General features: G+C 44.8%; 1 protein-coding gene across 11 annotated transcripts in view; it reads right to left on the reverse strand.

The window, feature by feature from the left end:
• Window positions 1-3,243: 3,243 nt before the first annotated feature.
• PIGZ (phosphatidylinositol glycan anchor biosynthesis class Z) overlaps window positions 3,244-23,077 on the reverse strand; it is a 32,185-nt gene continuing 12,351 nt past the window's right edge. For 9 of the 11 annotated variants that reach the window (XM_070466184.1, XM_070466186.1, XM_070466185.1 and 6 more), the window contains 3 exons: window positions 17,123-17,404; window positions 7,656-7,854; window positions 3,244-5,123 (listed from right to left, as the gene is read on the reverse strand). In XM_070466184.1, coding sequence (XP_070322285.1) covers window positions 3,499-5,123; window positions 7,656-7,779 — 1,749 coding nt within the window. In that variant the 5' untranslated portion in view covers window positions 7,780-7,854; window positions 17,123-17,404 and the 3' untranslated portion in view covers window positions 3,244-3,498. The remainder of the gene's footprint in view (window positions 5,124-7,655; window positions 7,855-17,122; window positions 17,405-23,077) is intronic. The other 2 variants (XM_070466191.1, XM_070466194.1) reach the window with 2 other exon arrangements.

Consider the following 23,077-nt stretch of genomic DNA (forward strand, 5'->3'; position numbering starts at 1 on the left):
ACCTTGACTAGTGAAGGCAGATGAGATGGATCCACCCATGCCTTCAGTATGAACCTGGTGCTTATCTGGGAAGGTGGATTAGGATTCCTGGGACTGTAGGAATTATATTATTATACATTAGAATACTAATTAACACATACTGAATATTTCTTCTGTTCCAGGCACTTCCTTAATGCAGTTATCTCACTCCTTACAACCACTTTCACATGAGGAAGTGTAATGCTATTTCTTTGATTTTCTGCTGCCGCCACCACCATCACCACTGGGTATCAGGACAACTGTCTACCGTGGAACAAGCCACCTGAATTTCTTGTCCCTAATTTAGAGGGTCTGGGATACACTAAAGACTATGCTGCAGCTAACAGACCCACAATTAGGCAATCCATGTATGCATTGATCGTCTCTAATCAGGCTACAGAGTTAATCATGCAATCTAGAAAGCTCAAAGCAGTAGAAACAATTTATATTCTGACTTTGTGGTAGTCACAGAGGGAGCTGGATAGCATGGAAACCTACCCTGGGGGTGAGGCAGCAAGAGCAGCTTGTCCTCCACTTTCCTGGTGGTCAAAGATCTGACTTGACATTCTACCCTCCAGCCTTCCCGTCAGAGGTGCTTCTAGTTAATCCTCTCTGAGGCCAGTGTCCCACTCTCCTAATGACAAAGTTTTAGTTTGGCACCCTGCCCTCTTGTCCTCCATCTCCCAGACCAGAGGCAGCTCACTGCATTCTCCTTGAGCTTGACAATAAGGAGCCCAAGGAGCTTGTTCATTCTGCCTTGATTGCCTCATTGGTTTCAGTCCCACTTGTTTGTCTCTGGATCTGGATATCAGAGCAACACAACGTTAGCAGTCCCCAACCCAACCCCTAACTTTCAACATAAGCGATCTTCAAGGACACTCACAGTTTGGTCTTTTTCTAGACTGGCAGAAACAAAAAGGAAAACTGCAGGAAGCAATGAAACTTGTAGACAAGTTGGCCATTTGGTAAGGAAGGAAAGCAAAAAATGAAGGCAGATGTTTTATATTTTGTGGTAGTGTGCGGGAACTAAATTCCCTCCATTTGTAGAAGGAATCTGAGAACAGAGCAAGAAAATGGTCCTTTCTTCTCCAGCTAGAGGTGACTTGGATGCCTCCTGGCTTTGGAAGCCTCCAGTGTAGTCTGGCTTGCCATCCCACCACTTACCCTACTGCTAAAGAAACAGACCAAATTTGTCCCACCACCCCCAGGGGCAACAATCTCCCAACATGCCTTTCAAGCTCTGCTAAACTTTGCCAGAATGTGAAGCCAGGAAGCAATTCACTTCACTATCCTGTAGGGCAATTTCAAATCACCCTTTAGTGCCACACAAATCTAGATACCAACACTTTACAAATTGTTAGCACTCAGGCCACTATGATCTACATGGACTGCTACACCAACAGCTCCTCTAGGGAATTCTGAGGTTGTGAACCTACCTGGCGAAGGAGAGAAACAAGTCCCAAGAATCCCAGAGGAATATGGGACGTTAGAATCTGAGTTATCTCCAGGCAGCACTTGGTTTTTATCTGTTAGGCAAAAAAACCTCTCTGGCTGCAAAGTAAGTAAGTGCTTACAGTTGCCCAAGATGATGCTAAGCACTACAGGTAGGAAAAGAAACCCAAAGTTAGTAACAAACTACAAGAACATAAAACTATCATGAACAGGTCCTACAATTTTAAAGAGGGAACTGTTGGGTAGTGTGCTACAGTTAGCTTAGGTCGGCTCAGGAGAGGGATCCTTGGCATCTCCCAAGTCCAGTAGCATCATTTTAGTAGTTTGAAATCAGCCATGGTGAGAGTATCTACAACACACAAGTTGGCAAACACCAGAAATAAGAGCTATTTTGCCCCTAAGAGAATGGGTTGCTAAACATTTACCAGCATGCCACTAATTCCTCTGTCAGGGCTGGAGTCCTGAGGCAAATGTGGCATGGGGACCCCAGCAGCAGCCTGTGGGAAGTGGAGCTTCAAGATGACCCAGGACTCTAGCTGGCGGAAGAGCTCCTCCAGCCCACTGCTCGCAGAGGCCTGGGTACCTCTGATTCTCCAGAGACGGCAAGGTTGTGAGGAGGGAGAATGAGGACAGTCTGAGTGCCACAACTCACAATCCCAGTGGACTGGGCAGCCCTGTGATGCAGGGAGCAGCATGCCTGGGTGTGATGGCTTCCACCAGCACAGCAGGTATGGGTTTGGCATAGGGTTTGCTCTTGAGCCTGTGAAGGGGCTTCAGACAGAGGCTTTGAACATAGAGAGTGACCAGACCATATTTAAGGTTTTGTGCTCAAGTGCCACCAGAATCCAGTCTTGTGTCTCCATTCCCATGGGGCTGAACATCTGGGCTCTTTGACCCCTGAAGAGTGAGATGCAGGGACTTCCCTCGTGGTGCAGTGCTTAAGAATCTGCTTTGCAGTGTAGGGGACACAGGTTCAATCCTTGGTCAGGGAAGTAAGGTCCCACATGCCTCAAAACAACTAAGCCCACATACCACAACTACCAAGCCCATGCTCTGGAGCCCGGGAGCCACAACTAGAGTCCCTGCACTGCCATGAAATTCCCACATGACGCGACAAAGATCCCGCATGCCACAGCTAAGACCCAGCACAGTCAAATAAATAGTAGTGAGATGCAGAAATTTTCCACCTCCTCTCTCAAGGACAGGAGTAAGAGAGTGGGTAGGAGAAAAATTCCAGAACTACTTGTTTTTGTAATAACCAAGCATTGAGACAGATACCAAAGTACCATTAAATACCCCACACCCACTTCTATGCTTACGGAGCTTTGGGAAGGAACTTGTACTGTAGTCCCAGGAACAACAGTGTTAGCTGGCAGACACCTCAGAGACCATTGTGCAGGCTGGAAAATAGGCTGGGTGAAGGGAAGGGGCTTGCTTTCTTTTTTTTTTTTTTTAATTAGTTGGAGGCTAATTACATCATTACAGTCGTTTTTGTTATACATTGAAATGAATTAGCCATGGATTTACATGTATTCCCCATCCCAGTCCCCCCTCCCGGGAAGGGGCTTTCTTAAGAGCAGGTAGCCATTGTGTAGAAGACCGGGGACTCGAACTAGGCCTCCTGAATCTGAGCTACCTTCTTTTGAATATCACTGCACTGCACTGCCTCCTTCCAGGTATCTAGGAGGCCAAAGGGTTGTCATGACAGCAAGAGGTAAGGCATTCTGGAAGCTTTAGGGGAAATCATTCAGGAATGTCATTAGGAGATTGCTCTCTCCTTTCACAATCAGATGCAATTTATTTGTTTAAAACATCACAGTAACTGGAAGGAATAGGGCAGGAATAGACATTTGGCGTCAGTGATTACATTAGGTTCTTTGGGGACCTTGGCATCAGGACCATGACTGATCAGATCTTTGGTTTTGGAGGGGAAGTGGATGTCAGTGTACCCAGGAAGTGGAACAGTCAAAGGCTGTCCACAGGAGAGTCAGTGGTGGGAATTTTGGAAGGGAAAGGAAAGGAAGAGAATCAGGGCTCTGTCCCAGTCCAGCCAACACTTAGAGGTGGAATGGGGCCCTCACCTACGGCTGTCTTGGGCAGTGGCTTCTGTGTCATATTGTCAGGCTTCTCCCCCAGCTCCAGGATATGAAGGCTGAGATGGTCCCTCCAAGCCCTGCTCAGCAGGGAGGACAGGGCCGGTGGGTCCTCCAGGGTCAGGTGGGGAAAGATGAGCATCTCACTCCTGAGTGGGAAGTGGCACTTCCTCACGGCCGGCCTGGTAGTGCCAGGGGTGACCACAAACAGGCGGCAGAGCCATGGCCCCCCAGCCGCTTGGCAGGATGGGTGTCTGGTGAAGTTGTTCAGGGCTTGGCACAGGACCCCGTCCTCAGCCCCGCCCATGTCCACCACATCCACTGACAAGCCCAAGCCCAAGCCCGGGAGATGGAGGAGGTGCCGGGGGGGCATGTAGGTGTGAGTGAAGACGAGTGTGAAGTGGGTGGGTACACGCAAGGGCTCAGGGGCATGAACCACCCGCTCCAGGTGCCCCAGGCCAGGCACGAGGCCCCCCTGGTGCAGACAGCCGAAGAAGAGGGCACCCAGGATGTTGAAGAGGGCCAGAGTGCCCCTGTAGGGGGCCGGCTGGGTCTGCAGACTACAGAGCAGGACAAGGGGCACCAGGAGGGGAATCAGGAAGCGAGCCTCCTGGTGGCTAAAGGCAGACAGGAGGGTGAGGGGCATGAAGTAGAAGAGTAGGAGGAGAGACCTGGGGCTGGGCCGCGGGCTCCAGGCTCCCAGTGCCCTTGGGAAGCCCATCTGGGCGCAGGCCCGCAGGCCGGCCCGCAGCTGCTGCCACGCGGCCCGCAGGGTGTGGGCGTGCAGCGCCCCAAAGAGCAGGAAGCCGTTGACAGCCAGGTGAGTGAGCCTCACGTGCGTGCCATGCCTTGCCAGGTTCACCGGATCCAGGTTGTAGTGCAAGAAGTTGACAGGCGTAAGGACAAGGGTGCTGGGTCTAGATGGGCTGGAGAAGTACCAGCTGTCCGCAGCCACGAATGCCACTGCAGTGAGGCTTGCCCCCGGGAGCAGCACCCGGGCGTGCCGGGTCAGCGACTTGAAGCTGGGATCTGTGGCTCCGCAAGTGCCCCAGAGGAAGAGGGGGACCAGAGCAAAGGCCAGAAAGGTGGGCCGGTTGAAGAAGCCAGCCACCACGAGGCCCCCAAGAAGCCAGCCATGCCACTGCGGGCCTGGAGTGGGCTTCCTGGGTGTGCTGCTCCTGGCCAGCCCAGGGGACACCAGTACCAGCAGCCAGGCGAAGAGCAGTCCCTCGATGGCGTTGGAGAAGGTCCTTGTGTAGAAGACCAGGGTGACGTAGGAACCCGACAGCAGGAGCAGGGCGTTCCAGCGCTCCGCCCCCCAGGCTGGAGCCAGGTGGTACACGGCCAGGTCCAGGGCAAAGGAGAGGGTGGTGAGGAGGAGTCGGGGCCCCACCAGCAGCGCATAGCCACTCACTGCGCCCGGCCATGGCCCCCACTCTTCCCAGAGCCTGAGGAGCCAGAAGGCAGAGCCAGAGGTCAGCAGTGGGAAGACCACCGTGCGGCAGGGGCTGCTGGGGTGAAACTCCCAGGGCCGGGCGGCCTCGACGCCCAGGACGTCCTCTGCAGAGAGAGCAGGAGAGGTGAGCCAGATCCCAGCTTGAGAGCATGAGAGACCAAACCCCAGCATGGCCCCCAGGACTGTCTGTGCCCCACACAACCCTAGGGCTATGAAGCTGACAGAGCCCACTCCTGAGATTAGGTGATGTCGTGGGGGACAGCTGGCCCCAAGGCAGGGAGAGCACCCAGGTGGGTGTGACAAAAATCACAGGAACCCTTCAGACCAGAGTCGTCTTCAGCTGGTGCTGAAGAGCACATCAGAGAAGGGGAGGATCTGCTGGCTTAAAGGTGGAGGGGCTGTTGGCAAGGAAGGCGGGTGGCTCTGGAAGTGGAGAGCAGCCACTGGCCCACAACAAGGCAAGGAAAATGGGACTTTGGTTCATAGCCTCAACAAATTAAATCTATCTAACAGCAAGGACAAGCTTGGAAGCAAATATCTCCCCAGAGCTTCCAGACAAGAAGCAGCCCAGCCCACACCTTGTGATACCCTGAGCAGGGAGCCTTGGTGGGACTTCTGATTTACAGAACTGAGCTTCCAGGTCAGCAATGGGAAGACCACTGTCTGGCAGGGGCTGCTGGGGTGAAACTCCAGGGTTAAGCTGCCAGGCCTGCGATGGTCTGCTGTGCAACCTCGCACCTGTGAAGTGAGGTAGCACTACGCCCTGGACAGTGTGTGTGGGGAGGAGCAGGGGAGGCTCCATTCCTCTTCTTGGCGCTCTAAGGTTTCCAGACTCAAAACCGCATCTTTGTGATCATGACTGTCCTCCAGGACAAGCACTGTGAGAGTGCGGAAGGGAGTGAGCAACTGTGCTTATGGTCCAAGATTACTAGTTTTATCTAGGATTCCTAGTTTTTAAAATGAATATACCCATGTAATTAAAATTACTTGATGTGTGGGGCTAGTCTGTGACCCTGTACCCCACTGTCACAGAGCTTTGAGTGGGGATGAGGGAAAAAACTTCATTTCTGCATCTTAGCTCCAGGTCTCACAACATCTCCCACTTGATAACACTACAGGTTGTTTAAGGCTCTTTGCTTCTCCTATTCATCCAGCCTTTTGGCAGTTTTCTCTACATCAGAAGGTGAAAGGGAAAAAATAAAGTCTTGGGTCAGGTCATCTGGCTGCTTTTTACTGGCTCAGGTTAAATCAGGGTGGAAAAGAAGACTGGACCTGGGCATCCCTGGTGGCTCAGTGGTAAAGAATCTGCCTGTCAGTGCAGGAGACATGGGTTCAATCCCCAATCCAGGAAGACCCCATATGCTGCAGAGCAACTAAGCCTGTGGGCCACAACTATTGAGCCCACGTGTCACAATTGCTGAAGCCCTCACACCATAGTCTGTGTTCTGCAACAAGAGAAGCCACCACAATGAGAAGCCCTCACACCATAACTAAGAATACCCCTGCTCACCCCAACTAGAGAAAAATGCCCGTGAAGCGGTGAAGACCCAGCAAGACAAAAGTAAATATGGTTAAAAAACGAATAAAACTGGACTTTTCAACTTTAAAAGCAAATCTACCTGTTGAGGTCTATGGCAGAAAGGACCGATACCTCCTTAATATCCATTTCTTCCTTCGTCCTTAGTCTCTTTAGCTGGGCATGTGGTCAGATATAAAGACTATATTTTTTAGCATCCCTTTTGCAGCTAGGTGTGGTCACATGACATATTTTGACCAATAAAATGAAAATGAGCAAAAAGTATGTGACTTTCAAAACATGCCCTTAAAGAAAGTAGGAATGCCTATCTCTTTTCTGGTGGTGGGAAAGACCTGGTGTTTAACCTGATGGCTGGAGCTCAAGCAGACATCTTGAGCCATGAGGAGGAAGGCTTGTGATGACAGCATCTGAAAAGCCTCAAGGTTTCTGGCAACTGTCTTAATGACATGTCCTATACCACCTAATAGCGAAGTTCTAACAAGTGAGCAGTCTAGGTCTGAGTTCCCTCAGACATTACATGAACCTGGAGAAGGAAAGTTTCATTATTATGTCACAGCCCTGTGTAGGGTTCCCCAACCACTGGGGAAGCCCAACTTCGAAATCCTTCCACTGAGAAGCCCCAAACAGCTTTTGTTCTGAAAACCTGTACTGTTGGTGTAAGCAGGAAAACATCAAAGAGGCTGGCATTTCATTGGTAACATTTAGAAGGTCATTGTCGCCGCTCAGGAAGGAGATGTGAAGTTCCTACTCTCAAATTCTTACGCCATAGAGGCTTGTGGATTTACTGCTCATGTGCACAGACATTTTTCTCCCTCTGCACTAAATATCCAGGGGCTTCCCAGGTGGCACAGGTAGTAAAGAATCCACTTGCCAATGCAGGAGACACAGATTTGATCCCTGGGTTGGGAAGATTCCCTCAAGAAGGAAATGGCCACCCACTCCAGTATTCTTGCCTGGGAAATTCTATGGACAGAGGAGACCGGTGGGGATTGTAAAGTCAGATACAATTGAACATTCATGCACACTCTAAATAATCAACCAGTTCCTCGACCAAACTTTGCTGCACAAACTTATCTTAACCACACATGGGGAGCTTTACCTGCCATGACCTCGGGAGACTGGAAGAACTCATCTGGGTGCACGTAGCCTGTCTGTGGAAGGAGACACCACACCAGGCGGAGCAGGCCAAGGCTGCCCCACAGCACCCTGGCTGCCATTTCCATATCAAATTGCTGCAGGGACACAGGGCCAGAGTCTAGAATGACTTCAGATGCTATTCTGGTTCCACAGCTCTACATCTGCCAAGGATAACATTTGTTAGTTCAGTTCAGTTTCAGTTCAGTTGCTAAAGTAAATCATATGTTCAGTTGTCTGAACAAACTGAAAATGGGTCTACAAACAATAAAAATCTTAATAATAATAGTTGCTGTTCACTAGTCAGTCAGTTAAGTCGCTCAGTCATGTCCGACTCTTTGTGACCCCATGAATCACAGCACGCCAGGCCTCCCTGTCCATCACCAACTCCCAGAGTTTACTCAAACTCATGTCCATCGAGTTGGTGATGCATTCCAGCCATCTCATCCTCTCCCACCCCCAATCCCTCCCAGCATCAGGGTCTTTTCCAATGAGTCAACTCTTCGCATGAGGTGGCCAAAGTATTGGAGTTTCAGCTTCAGCATCAGTCCTTCCAATGAACACCCAGGACTGGTCTCCTTTGGGATGGACTGGTTGGATCTCCTTGCAGTCCAAGTGACTCTCAAGAGTCTTTTCCAACACCACAGTTCAAAAGCATCAATTCTTCGGTGCTCAGCTTTCTTCACAGTTCACCTCTCACATCCATACATGACCACTGGAAAAACCATAATCTTTACTACACAGACCTTTGTTGGCAAAGTAATGTCTCTGCTTTTTAATATGCTATCTAGGTTGGTCATAACTTTCCTTCCAAGGAGTAAGCGTCTTTTAATTTCATGGCAGCAATCACCCTCTGCAGTGATTTTGGAGCCCAGAAAAATAAAGTCTGACACTGTTTCCACTGTTTCCCCATCTATTTGCCATGAAGTGATGGGACCGGATGCGATGATCTTAGTTTTCTGAATGTTGAGCTTTAAGCCAACTTTTTCACTCTCCTCTTTCACCTTCATCAAGAGGCTTTTTAGTTCCTCTTCACTTTCTGCCATAAGGGTGGTGTCATCTGCATATCTGAGGTTCTTGATATTTCTCCTGGCAATCTTGATTCCAGCTTGTGCTTCTTCCAGCCCAGCGTTTCTCATGATGTACCCTGCATATAAGTTAAATAAGCAGGGTGACAATATACAGCCTTGACATACTTCATTTCCTATTTGGAACCAGTCTGTTGTTCCATGTCCAGTTCTAACTGTTGCTTCCCGACCTACATATGGGTTTCTCAAGAGGCAGGTCAGGTGGTCTGGTATGCCCATCTCTTTCAGAATTTTCCACAGTTTATTGTGATTCACACAGTCAAAGGCTTTGGCATACTCAATAAAGCAGAAATAGATGTTTTTCTGGAACTCTCTTGTTTTTTCAATGATCCAGTGAATGTTGGCAATTTGATCTCTGGTTTCTCTGCCTTTTCTAAAACCAGCTTGAACATCTGAAAGTTCACGGTTCACGTATTGCTGAAGCCTGGCTTGGAGAATTTTGAGCATTATTTTATTAGTGTATGAGATGAGTGCAATTGTGTGGTAGTTTGAGCATTTTTTGGCATTGCCTTTCTTAGGGACTGGAATGAAAACTGACCTTTTTCAGTCCTGTGGCCACTGCTGAGTTTTCCAAATTTGCTGTCATATTGAGTGCAGCACTTTCACAGCATCATCTGTCAGGATTTGAAATTGAAGTTCAGCTGGAATTCCATCACCTCCACTACCTTTGTTTGTAGTGATGCTTTCTAAGGCCCACTTGACTTCACATTCCAGGATGTCCGGCTCTAGGTGAGTGATCACACCATCGTGATTATCTGGTCATGATCTTTTTTGCACAGTTCTTCTGTGTATTCTTGCCACCTCTTCTTAGTATCTTCTGCTTCTGTCAGATCCATACCATTTCTGCCCTTTATTGTGCCCATCTTTGCATGAAATGTTCCCTTGGTATCTCTAGTTTTCTTGAAGAGATCTCTAGTCTTTCCTATTCTATTGTCTTCCTCTATTTCTTTGCATGATTGCTGAGGAAGGCTGTTTTATCTCTCCTTGCTATTCTTTGGAACTCTGCATTTAAATGGGAATATCTTTCCTTTTCTCCTTTGCTTTTCACTTCTCTTCTTTTCACAACTATGTGTAAGGCCTCCTCAGACAGCCATTTTGCTTTTTTGCATTTCTATTTCTTGGGGATGGTCTTGCTCCCTGTCTCCTGTACAATGTCACGAACCTCCGTCCATAGTTCATCAGGCCCTCTGTCTATCAGACCTAGTCCTTTAAATCTATTTCTCACTTCCACGTTATAGTCATAAGGGATTTGATTTAGGTCATACCTGAATGGTCTAGTGGTTTCCCCACTTTCTTCAATTTAAGTCTGAATTTGCCAATAAGGAGTTCATGATCTGAGTCACAGTCAGCTCCTGGTCTTGTTTTTGCTGACTATATAGAGCTTCTCCATCTTTGGCTGCAAAGGATATAATCAATCTGATTTCGGTGTTGACCATCTGGTGATGTCTATGTGTAGAGTCTTCTCTTGTGTTGTTGGAAGAGGGTGTTCGCTATGACTAGTGTGTTCTCTTGGCAGAACTCTATTAGCCTTTGCCCTGCTTCATTCCTTACTCCAAGGTCAAATTTACCTGTTATTCCAGGTGTTTCTTGATTTCCTATTTTTGCATTCCAGTCCCCTATAATGAAAAGGACATCTTTTTTGGGTATTAGTTCTAAAAAGTCTTGTAGGCCTTCATAGAACCGTTCAACTTCAGCTTCTTCAGCATTACTGGTTGGGGCATAAGCTTGGATTACTGTGATATGAATGGTTTGCCCTGGAAACGAACAGAGATCATTCTGTCGTTTTTGAGATTGCATCCAAGTACTGCATTTTGGACTCTTTTGTTGACCATGATGGCTACTCCATTTCTTCTAAGGAATTCCTGCCCACAGTAGTAGATATAATGGTCATTTGAGTTAAATTCACTCATTCCAGTCTATGTTAGTTCGCTGATTCCTAAAATGTTGACGTTCACTCTTGCCATCGCCTGTTTGACCACTTCCAATTTGCCTTGATTCATGGACCTAACATTCCAGGTTCCTATGCAATATTGCTCTTTACAGCATCGAACCTTGCTTCTATCACCAGTCACATCCACAACTGAGTATTGTTTTTGATTTGGCTCCATCCCTTCATTCTTATTGGAGCTATTTCTCCACTGATCTCCAGTCCATATTGGGCACCTACTAACCTGGGGAGTTCCTCTTTCGGTATCGTATCATTTTGCCTTTTCATACTGTTCATGGAGCTGTTTACTAAGTGCCTGCTAAATCCAGGAACCTTACATGCATATCCCATTTAATCCTTTCCACAGTCTGAGATAGTGAGTCTTATTATCTCCATTTTACAGATGGGGAAACTGAGGCCTCTGTTGAGTAAGCTGGTTACTTGCTAACCATATTTGTTAAGTGTCTAAATACAATATTTGCAAGTAGGATTAAAGCAACTTCCAAATCTTGCTCTCCAGCCCCATTCTACTCACCAGCTCCTATTTACAAGCAAGCATAGCAGCCTGGCTCTTACAGTTCTGAAAACTTAAGAACTTCAGAACTTAAGGTGAAAACTTAAGAACTTAAGAACTTAAGGTGATGGAAACAGTGCTTCCCAAATTTATATGTTGAAATTCTGATGTAATGATGTCAGGAAGTGGAGCATTCGGGAGCTGCTTAGGTCATGAGGGTGAATCCCTCATGAATAAGATTAGTGTTCTTATAAGAGACACCAGGCATTTATAAAATAGCTCTCTCACTGCTTCCACCACATAGTGAGGACATAGTGAGAAGTTGCTGACTATGAACTGCAAAGAAGGCCCTCATTATGCCAGAAACGTAATCTCAGACTTTCAGCCTCCAGAACTGTGAGAAATAAGGTTATGTTGTTAATAAGCCATAAGCGTAGGTTATATTGTTTATAAGGCTGTGGTATCTTGTTAAACCAACCCAAATGGACTCTTCCTGATGGGGATTCTCACTCCCTTGACTCAAAGATCAGTGGGAATCTGAGTTGACTGCACGATGGACCTTTTCATCAACACCAGTGTATCATCACAGGTGAACAGAAAAACAGATCTTACGAAGTGTTCAGTCAGTTCAGTTGCTCTCTGAGACCCCCATGGAATGCAGCATGCCAGGCTTCCCTGTCCATCACCAACTCCTAGAGCTTGCTCAAACTCATGTCCAATGAGTCAGTGATGCCATCCAACCATCTCATCCTCTGTTGTCCCCTTCTCCTGCCTTCAAACTTTCCCAGCATCAGGGTCTTTTCCAAGGAGTCCGTCCTTCACATCAGGTGGCCAAAGTATTGGAGTTTCAGCTTCAGCATCAGTCCTTCCAATGAATATTCAGGACTGATTTCCTTTAGGGTTGACTGGTTTGATCTTGCAGTCCAAGGGACTCTCAAGAGTCTTCTCCAACACCACAGTTTAAAAAGCATCAATTCTTCAGCACTCAGCTTTCTTTATGGTTCAGCTTTCACATCCATACATGACTACTGGAAAAACCATAGCTTTAACTAGATAGACCTCTGTCGGCAAGTAATATCTCTGCTTTTTAATATGCTATGTAGGTTGGTCATAGTTTTTCTTCCAAGGAGCAAGCATCTTTTAATTTTATGGCTGCAATCACCATCTGCAGTGAGGTTGGAGCCCCCAAAAAAAGTCTCTCACTGTTTCCATTGTTTTCCCATCTATTGCCATGAAGTGATGGGACTGGATGCCATGATCTTCCTTTTTGGAATGTGAGTTTTAAGCCAGTTTTTTCACTCTCCTCTTTCACTTTCATCAAGAGGCTCTTTAGTTCTTCTTCACTTTCTGCCATAAGGATGGTATCATCTGCATATCTGAGGTTATTGATATTTCTCCCATCAATCTTGATTCCAGCTGTTTCATCCAACCCAGCATGATGTACTCTGCATATAAGTTAAATAAGCAGGGTGACAATATACCACCTTGGCATACTCCTTTCCCAATTTGGAACCAGTCTGTTGTTCCATGTCCAGTTCTAACTGTTGCTTCTTGACCTGCATACAGATTTCTCAGGAGGCAGGTAAGGTGATCTGTTTAAGAATTTACCATCTCTTTAAGGATTTTCCACAGTTTGTTGTGATCCACACAGTCAAAGGCTTTGGCGTAGTCAATAAAGCAGAAGTAGATGTTTTTCTGGAATTCTCTAGCTTTTTCAGTGATTCAACAGACATTGGCAATTTGATCTCTGGTTTCTCTGCTTTTTCTAAATCCAGCTTGAATGTCTGGAAGTTCTTGGTTCACGTACTATTGAAGCCTGGCTTGGAGAATTTTGAGCATTACTTAGCTAGCATGTGAGATGAGTGCAATTGTGCAGTAGTTTGAATATTCTTTGGCATTGCCTTTCTTTGGGATTGGAATGAAAACTGACCTTTTCCAGTCGTGGCCATGGCTGAGTTTTCCAAATTTGCTGACATATTGAGTGCAGCACTTTCACAGTATCATCTTTTAGGATTTGAAATAGCTCAACTGGAATTCCATCACCTCCACTAGCTTTGTTTGTAGTGATGCTTCCTAAGGCCCACTTCACTTTGCATTCCAGGATGTCTGACTCTAGTTGAGTGATCACACCATTGTGGTGGTTATCTGGGTCATGAAGATCTCTTTTGTATCATTCTTCTGTGTATTCTTGCCACCTCTTCTTAGTATCTTCTGCTTCTATTAGGTCCATACCATTTCTGCCCTTTATTGTGCCCATCTTTGCATGAAATGTTCCCTTGGTATCTCTAATTTTCTTGAAGAGATCTCTAGTCTTTCCCATTCTATTGTTTTTAACTATTTCTTTACATTGATCTCTGAGGAAGGCTTTCTTATCTCTCTTTGCTATTCTTTGGAACTCTGCATTCAAATTAGTGTATCTTTCCTTTTCTCCTTTACCTTTAGCTTATTTTCTCAGCTATTTGTAAGACCTTCTCAGACAACCATTTTGCCTTTTTGCATTTCTTTTTCTTGGGGATGGTCTTGATCACTGCCTCCTGTACAATGTCATGAACCTCTGTCCATAGTTCTTCAGGCACTCTGTCTATCAGATCTAATTGCTTGAATCTATTTGTTACTTCCACTGTATAATCGTAAGGGATTTGATTTAGGTCATACCTGAATAGTCTAGTGGTTTTCCCTACTTTCTTCAATTTAAGTCTGAATTTGGCAATAAGAAGTTCATGATCTGAGCTACAGTCAGCTCCTGGTCTTGTTTTTGCTGACTGTATAGAGCTTCTCCATCTTTGGCTGCAAAGAATATAATCAATCTGATTTCAGTGTTGGGCCATCTGGTGATGTCCATGTATAGAGTCTTCTTTTGTGTTGTTGAGAGAGGGTGTTTGTTACGATCAGTGCTTTTTCTTGGCAAAACTCTTGCCCTGCTTCATTTTGTACTCCAAGGCCAAATTTGCCTGTTACTCCAGGTATCTCTTGACTTCCTACTTTTGCATTCCAGTCCCTTTTAATGAAAAGGACATCTTTTTTGAGTGTTAGTTCTAAAAGGTCTTGTAGGTCTTCATAGAACCATTCAACTTCAGCTTCTTCAGCATTACTGGTTGAGGCATAAACTTGGATTACTGTGATATTGAATGGTTTGACTTGGAAACAAACAGAATTTGTTCTGTCATTTTTGAGATTGCACCCAAGTACATTTTGGACTGTCTTGTTGACTGTGAGGGCTACTCCATTTCATCTAAGGGATTCTTGCCCACAGTAGTAGATATAATGGTCATCTGCATTAAATTCGCCTATTCTAGTCCATTTTAGTTCACTGATTCCTAGAATGTCAACGTTCACTCTTGCCATCTCCTGTTTGACCATTTCTAATTTACCTTGATTCATGGACCTTATCGTAGAAGGCAATGGCACCCCACTCCAGTACTCTTGCCTGGAAAATCCCATGGACAGAGGAGTCTGGTGGGCTGCAGTCCATGGGGTCGCAAAGAGTCGGACATGACTGAGCGACTTCACTTTCACTTTTCACTTTTATGCATTGGAGAAGGAAATGGCAACCCACTCCAGTGCTCTTGCCTGGAGAATCCCAGGGATGGGGTCGCACAGAGGCAGACACAACTGAAGTGACTTAGCAGCAGCAGCAGCAGCAGCATGAACCTTATATTCCAGGTTCCTATGCAATATTGTTCTTTACAGCATCGGACTTTACTTCCATCATCAGTCACATCCATAACTGGGCATTGATTTCTCTTTGGCTCCATCTCTTCATTCTTTCTGGAATTATTTCTCCAGTACCATATTGGGCACCTACCAACCTGGGGAGTTCATCTTTCAGTGTCCTATCTTTTTGCCTTTTCATACTGTTCATGGGGTTCTGAAGGTAAGAATACTGAAGTGGGTTGCCATTCCCTTCTCCAGTGGACCACATTTTGGCAGAACTCTCCACCATGACCTGTCTGTCTTGGATGGCCCTACAGGGCATGGCTCATACTTTCACTGAGCTAGACCAGGCTGTGGTCCATGTGATCAGTTTGATTAGTTTTCTGTGTTTGTGGTTTTCATTCTGTGTGCCCTCTGAAAGATAAGGATAAGAGGCTTATAGAAGCTTCCTGATAGGTGAGACTGACTGTGGGGGAAACTGGGTTTTGTTCTGATGGGTGGGGCCATGCTCAGTAAACCTTTAATCCAATTTTCTGTTGATGGGCAGGGCTCTGTTCCCTGCTGTTGTTTGACCTGAAACCAAACATGGTGGGGGAAATGAAGATAATGGTGACCTCCTTCAAAAGGTCCCTTGCATGCACTGCAGCACTGAATGCCCCAACCCTGCAGCAGGCCACTGCCCACGCCTCTGCCAGAGGTAGAGTGTATCATCACGGGTGAACAGAAAACAGGTCTGACAACGTTTGTTACTGCTCCAGAAAAACACATGGTAACTGCTCCCTGGCTTTGATATTTCAAAGCTTGAACTTAAACAGCTATTGTTCTCAGGTGTGATATCAAGTCACAACAGAGGAGACAAGACAAAGTGAAGCAACAGAACAGGAATCTGGCAGATGCCAACCAGGAGCCTCCTGATACTAAAACCTCACAGAACTTAAAAGATGAGTTTTGGGGCCTTGGCTTGAACTTTACAACTGAATCATACAAACTGTTTTTCCAGAGCCAGTGAATATCCTGACTTTTAGAGTTTTCAGATAGAAAAGAAAGGAAAGAAAAGTTTAGTCACTCAGTCGTGTCTGACTCTTTGCGACCCCATGGACTGTAGCCTACCAGGCTCCTCTGTCCATGGGATTTTCCAGGTAAGAGTACTGGAGTGGGTTGCCATTTCCTTCTTCAGGGGATCTCCCCAACCCAGGGATCGAACCCGGGTCTCCCACATTGTAGGCAGATGCTTTACCGTCTGAGCCACCAGGGAAGTCAGATATCTTTCAGATAGAAGATGAGGTCAAACTTAGTACTGGGATGCAAAGGTTTAATCAGTATTTTTTTGCAGTATGATACTGCAAGACTGAGCAGGGACTTGCGGTGGAGACAGGGGTAGGGGAGAAGCACAATATCCATCATAGAGGACAAACTTTGCAGGCCTGCAGGCCTGGCTAAGATCCCAACTCTGCCCTTAGGTAGCTTGTTGCCTTGGACAAGTTGCCTGTATCCCTAACCTCAGACTCCTCATTGAGAAAGTCAGATGATAATATTACGCTCATAGAGTTGAGGGAGATTTGAGAGCTGATGCATGGTGGTCAGTGGTACAGAATCCATCTGCCAATGCAGGATATGCAAGAGATGCCGGTTCAATCCCTAGGTTGGGAAGATTCCCTTGGAGTAGGAAATGGCAACCCACTCCAGTATTCTTGCCTGGAAAATTCTATGGACAGAGGAGCCTGGCGGGCTACAGTCCATAAGGCCACAAAGAGTCAGAAACAAATGAGCATACATGCACACACACACATACGGTGGGCACTTAGTATACAGAGTCCACATGCGTGAGTGACCAATTGGAGATGCTGTAACTGTTTTCAGTTGAGGCACAAATAATACATCCAAGCTGCTCCAGACACCTAGGTGTTAGTTCACAGTCTCCTTAGGAGCTTCTGAAATGCCCCCTAGGTGAGGGGCCTGGAAAGCCTGAAGAAAGAGGTGAAGTGAAGTGAAGTGAAAGTTGCTCAGACATTTCCAGCTCTTTGCAACCCCATGGACTATACAGTCCATGGAATTCTCCAGGCCAGAATACTGGAGTACATTGTCATTCCCTTCTCCACGGGATCCTCCCAACCCAGGAAGCAAACCCTGGTCTCTTACATTGCAGGAGGATTCTTTACCAGCTGAGCCACCAGGGAAGACCAGAAGAAAGAGGTAGACCACTGCAGATTGGTAGGTGGCGGGTTTAAGAAGCAAGAGAACCTACTTACCAGGCTTGTCTTGGATGGCTGCAGGATAACAGACCTCCACACACTGCCTGCCAGAATCCTAAAGTTTATACAGAGGACTGAACTGGGCTCTGTTTATGTACACTGTCCAGACAGTCTCAGCACCACAGGACTGTTTCAGATTTCTGTCCTTGGGCAGCTTCTGGCGTGAGGAAGGCAAGCAGAACACGCATTCCAAGGAGGGGGTTAGGGGCCTCCAGTGGCCAGAGTCCAGCTCGTGGGTCACATGCTCTCCACGGTCTCCTCCAACACTTGTACTGACTACTAAAATAAACAGGATTTGGTTTAGTCCAGTTGTCAAGATACATTTAGCATGAGTTTGAAGCTTTTCTCTAAGTAAAGAACTTTTACCGCATGATTAGATTAAAATACCAAATCCATTATGCTGACTGGGAGCACAGAAACCAGCCTGCCCTACTCTGCTGTGAGTAGTTACAGAACAAGCCTGGGTCCTGAGTCTGTACTGTTTTCCTTCTGTAGCAACAGGAAATTCATCTTGTTTAATGCTCACCATCTATTCCCCCTTCCAGATAATAGCACTTAGAATTCACATTCAGAACTTGCACTCCTCACCCTCTATCACCTATTTTTAGCTATGTGGCTTGGGATTTAATTCCATGCCCAAAGCCAGGTATAGATCCTGAAAGGTTTAAGTCAAATAACATTTGCCATCCCACTGGCCACATTGATTGGTTCAGGGTTGGGCACATGACAGCTGGTCTGATCAGAGGAACTCGGAAAAGTACTGGTAAGGGTGAGTCATGGCCCTTCTCATCTCTGCCTGGCTTGGTGGGGTGAGGCTGCAGGGGTGGGAGGGACGTCATTCCTTTGCTGGTGAAAAGTGTGCCCTCTGCCCCTCCTGGGGCTGGGGAGCAGGTCTTGCATAGTGACTCCACTCTGACGTTAAATTATATATTCCCTGGCCATTTGTCTGCCAAACTGGGAAGATCGTGCAGCCTTCGGTGTAGAGCATACCTCCCTGTGGGTTACACTTCGTACCTCACCTTTAGGGATGTGCTGGGACTTGCTTGAGTCTAATGATAGATCTAGAAGCAAACGGAGTGGTGGGGGCGGGTCCTGAGGAGGAACAGCACCGTCTTGCAAAGTAGCTGCTTCAGGGAGGCCACTACAGTTTTCAATACAGAGTTAATCCCCTCAGATGCCTTAGAAGTGAAGTGAAGTGAAGTGAAGTCGCTCAGTTGTGTCCGACTCTCTGCGACCCCGTGGACTGTAGCCTACCAAGCTCCTCCGTCCATGGGATTCTCCAGGCAAGAATACTGGAGTGGGTTGCCATTTCCTTCTCCAGGGGATCTTCCTGACCCAGGGATCGAACCTGGGTTTCCTGAATTGGAGGCAGATCCTTTAACCTCTGAGCCACCAGGGAAGCCTGGTCAAATAGTCCCATCAGAATTCAGGGACTCAACATCCCCATCTCTGTCAGGGTCTTGCAATTTGTTCTCATTCCAACACACAGTATTCCATCTCTTCCCAGTCAATGCCCTCCTTTTAACAGTAGATACCATTGAAACTGGGAATTTAATTTGCCTTGTAACTCAGCCACTCACTGGGTGAGATGCTGGGTTTGTTTTTCAGCAAGTTTTGGGGTCATCTTATGAGGATCTTGAGCTGGGAATTTGAAGTCATGAGCTCATCCTTTTCTTTTCCCACTTTGTCCAGCACAGTTAGGAACTACCAGGCACTCTCATTATACTATTTAGTTTAACTAAAATGTTTGAACATCACTCAAAACCTTGCCTGGAGTATCCAACAGCAATATTTTTCATGTCTCTAATATCATCCCTCCATGGACTACCAGTACCCTCTTTACCATGTGAAATAGAGTAATTAGTGCCTTGAACTCTAATCAGACCACAGATCCAGTTCCAGAAAATCCAGGATGTGTTCAGAGAATTCATCCTTAAGATTCTGTTCCTCTAGGGTAATTTCCTGGTGGAAACTAAATTCCACATGCTGCAACTCAGAGTTCACATCCTGGTATCCGGTCCCATCACTTCATGGCAAATAGATGGGGAAACAATGGAAACAGTGACAGACTTTATTTTGTTGGGCCCTAACATCACTGCAGATGGTGACTGCAGCCATGAAATTAAAAGATGTTTGCTCTTTGAAAGAAAGGCTATGACAAATTTAGATAGCGTATTAAAAAGCAGAGACATTACTTTACCAACAAAGCTCTGCATAGTCAAAGCTATGGTTTTTTCCAGTAGTCATGTATGGATGTGAGAGTTGGACCATAAAGAAGGCTGAGTGCCAAAGAATTGATGCTTTGAACTGTGGTGTTGGAGAAGACTCTTGTGAGTCCCTTGGATTGCAAGGAGATCAAACCAGTCAATCCTAAAGGAAATCAGTCCTGAATATTCATTGGAAGGTCTGATGCTGAAGCTGAAACTCCAATACTTTGGCCACCTGATGTGAAGGACTGACTCCTTGGAAAAGACCCTGATGCTGGGAAAGATTGAAGGCAGGAGAAGGGGACGACAGAGGATGAGATGGTTGGATGGCATCACTGACTCATTGGACATGAGTTTGAGCAAGCTCCAGGAGTTGGTGATGGACAAGGAAGCCTGGCATGCTGCAGTCCATGGGGGTCACAAAGAGTGGGACTGAACTGAACTGAAAAGATCCCCTCTGCCACAACTAAGACCCAATGTAGCCAAATAAATAAATTTAAAAAAAAATTCTGTTCCTCCAGAACCACCTCAAGTACCAAAATCCAAAAAGTCAAGGGTCAACCAGAGAAAGAGAATCAGTAGGAGACCAGTCTTAAGATTTATTGCAATGAATTGGCTTATGGATTTGTGGGGCTGGCTAGGCAAGTCTGAAATCTGTAGGGCAGGCCATTAGGAAAGGCAGGCTGCAACTTTTGGGCAGAAGTTGAAGCTGCAGTCCACTGTGGAGGGTTTCTTCTTACTCAGGAAAACCTTGGTTCTGCTCTGAAGGCCTTTCAACTGATTGCATCAGGTCTACACAGATTATTATTGAAATAATCCCCCTTACTTAAAATCAACTGATTATGGGCTTTTATGTATCTACAAAATACCTTCACAGCAACACTTAGTGTTTGATTGAATAACTGGGAACTCTAGCCTAGCCAAGTGGACACAAAAAAACTGACCATCACACTGTAAATAATTCAGTGTTTATAACTGTGTTTGAATTTTAGATTAATGGGATAATTCTTCATGTAACTCATTAATGACTTGCTTTTTTTATTCAACATTTGATAATGGTATTCACCAGGTTGTTCTCTGTAGCTGCAGTTCCTATCATTGCTATATTTATTCCACTGGTGAATATACTAAAGCTTACCCTTCTACTGTTATTTACCAGCTAGGTAATTGCCAGGGGGTTACAAGCTTTTTCTCTTTTTGTTCTTAATAACACTGCTATAAGATTCTTATTCAAGAGTTCTCTGATGTACATACCTAGAATTGGAATCTCTGAGTCATAGGGTATGCATACTTAATCTTTAAAAAAATTTCTAAGTTTTAATTTCTAATATGGTAAATAGCAATAGCTATACCTCACATAAAAAGCTCTTTGGGGGTCCTCAGTTTATTTTTAATACAATCTTGATACTAAAATGTTTAAGATCAACTAGATGAGGGACTAAATCTCCATTGAAAAAGAAAAAGTCAAATTTCATTATCATGAGAAAATAAGAAGGATAAATTTTATATTAAAGTGAAGATGTTGTAATTAAAGGAAGAATTCAGAAAAGAAATAATATTTTCAGTAAAGAAAAAACATAATATTTTAGGCAAAAGATATATATGGGTATGCACACTTTTAGCTTCATCAAACAAGGCTAACTGTTTCCCAAAGGTCACTACCGCTTAGCAGATAGTGGAGAGCCCCTGTTTTGTATGCTCATTTATACTGTGTATTGTCTGATGTTTGATTTTATGAATCTTGTAGGTATTAGCATCTACTTCCCTGATTACTAACCTTTTCTCTTTTGGCTACACAGGATCTTAGTTCCCTGAGCAGGGATCGAGCATGTGCCCACTGCAGTGGAAAAGCAGAGTCCTAATGACCAGACCACTAGGGAAGTCCTCAACACCTTTTCAAATGTTTGTGAAAAGGTGTTCCTTCTATGGAATTCTTTTTGAATCATTGGCTGTCTTCTTCTTACCATGTATAGGAATTCTTTATATTTTTTTATATTTATTGCATGACAAATATCCTTTTCTGGTTGTGCTATTCCTAATATTGATTATCTGTGCCTTCCTTTTTTGTCTCTTAATCATTTTCACCAGAATTTTGTCAATGTTATGAATATTTTTGAAAAATCAAATTCTGGCTTGTTCATCTTTTTTAAATTAATTTTTTCTTATATGTAGTTTTATCTCCCTTTTACTTTTTTGGGTATTATTTTGATATGGACACTTAGCTCATTAATTTTGAGACTTTTGAGCTCATTTGTTTTTTAGCTTATTTTCTTATGAGAAATATTTATGGTCATACATTTTCTCTAAATACTATATTAACTGCATCCCACATGTTTTGTTATATAATATTTTCATCAGCTTTTGATTCTAAATATTTTCTAATTCCATTGTAATTTCTTCTTCAACTAATGGTTTATGGTTGAAGCATTTGAGTTTTTGATTAAGACTTTGTTTATTTTATAATATTTACATGAAAAGGAATCCAGATAGGAAAAGAAGAAGTGAAACTCTCTCTGTTTGCAGATGACATGAAAAGGAATCCAGATAGGAAAAGAAGAAGTGAAACTCTGTTTGCAGATGACATGAAAAGGAATCCAGATAGGAAAAGAAGAAGTGAAACTCTCTCTGTTTGCAGATGACATGAAAAGGAATCCAGATAGGAAAAGAAGAAGTGAAACTCTCTCTGTTTGCAGATGACATGAAAAGGAATCCAGATAGGAAAAGAAGAAGTGAAACTCTCTCTGTTTGCAGATGACATGAAAAGGAATCCAGATAGGAAAAGAAGAAGTGAAACTCTCTCTGTTTGCAGATGATATAATATTTATTTATTTGGCTGCACTGGGTCTTAGTTGCGGCATGTGGGATCTTTAGTTATGGTATGTAGGATCTAGTTCCATGACCAGGGATTGAACTTGGGCCCTCTGCACTGGGAGCACAGAGTCTTAGCCACTGGATCACCAGAGAAATCCCCAGACTTTATTTAATTTTTAAACAGCAGTTTTAGATTCACTGAAAAATTGAGAAGAAGGTATTGAGGTTTCCCATGTACACCCAACCCCTATAAATGCATAGCCTCTCCCATTATCTGCCACCAGAGTAGTACATTTGTTACAACTGATGAACCTACATCCACCCATCATATCATCCAAAGTCTAAGTTTCCATTACTGTTTACTCTCTGTGTTGTACATTCTACAGGTTTGGACAAATGTTTAATGACATGTATCTACCATTATAGTATTAAATAGAGTATTTTCACTACCCTAAAAAAACTGTGCTCTGCCTATTCATCCATGCCCTCACCCCACAGCATTTAATTTTTAATGGTCCATTTTTGTAGATATTCCACAGATGCTTCAAAACACCATATATTCTGTAGTTATTTAATATAGAGTTCTACATGCTTGTTAACTGTGTTGCTCAAATCTTTTATATCCTTAATGATTTTCTACTGATTATTCTGCATATCACAGAAATGTGTGTTGAAATAGCTCATGAGATGGTGATCTTGCCAAATTTTCCATGTAATTTTGTCACTTCAGCTCATTTTTCAAGTTATCGAATTAGTTTTATAGAAGCTTAAAATTGTTATTCTTATTGGAAAATTGAATATTTTATCATTATACAGTCATCTTTTTATTTCTAGTAACTTTTTCCCCTTTAGATATTTTCCTTTGGGGCTTTCCTGATGGCTCAGTGCTAAAGAATCCGCCTACCAATGCAGGAGACATGGGTTCGATTCCTGA

Source organism: Odocoileus virginianus, chromosome 4 (genome assembly GCF_023699985.2).
Source record: "Odocoileus virginianus isolate 20LAN1187 ecotype Illinois chromosome 4, Ovbor_1.2, whole genome shotgun sequence".
NCBI lineage: Eukaryota > Metazoa > Chordata > Mammalia > Artiodactyla > Cervidae > Odocoileus > Odocoileus virginianus.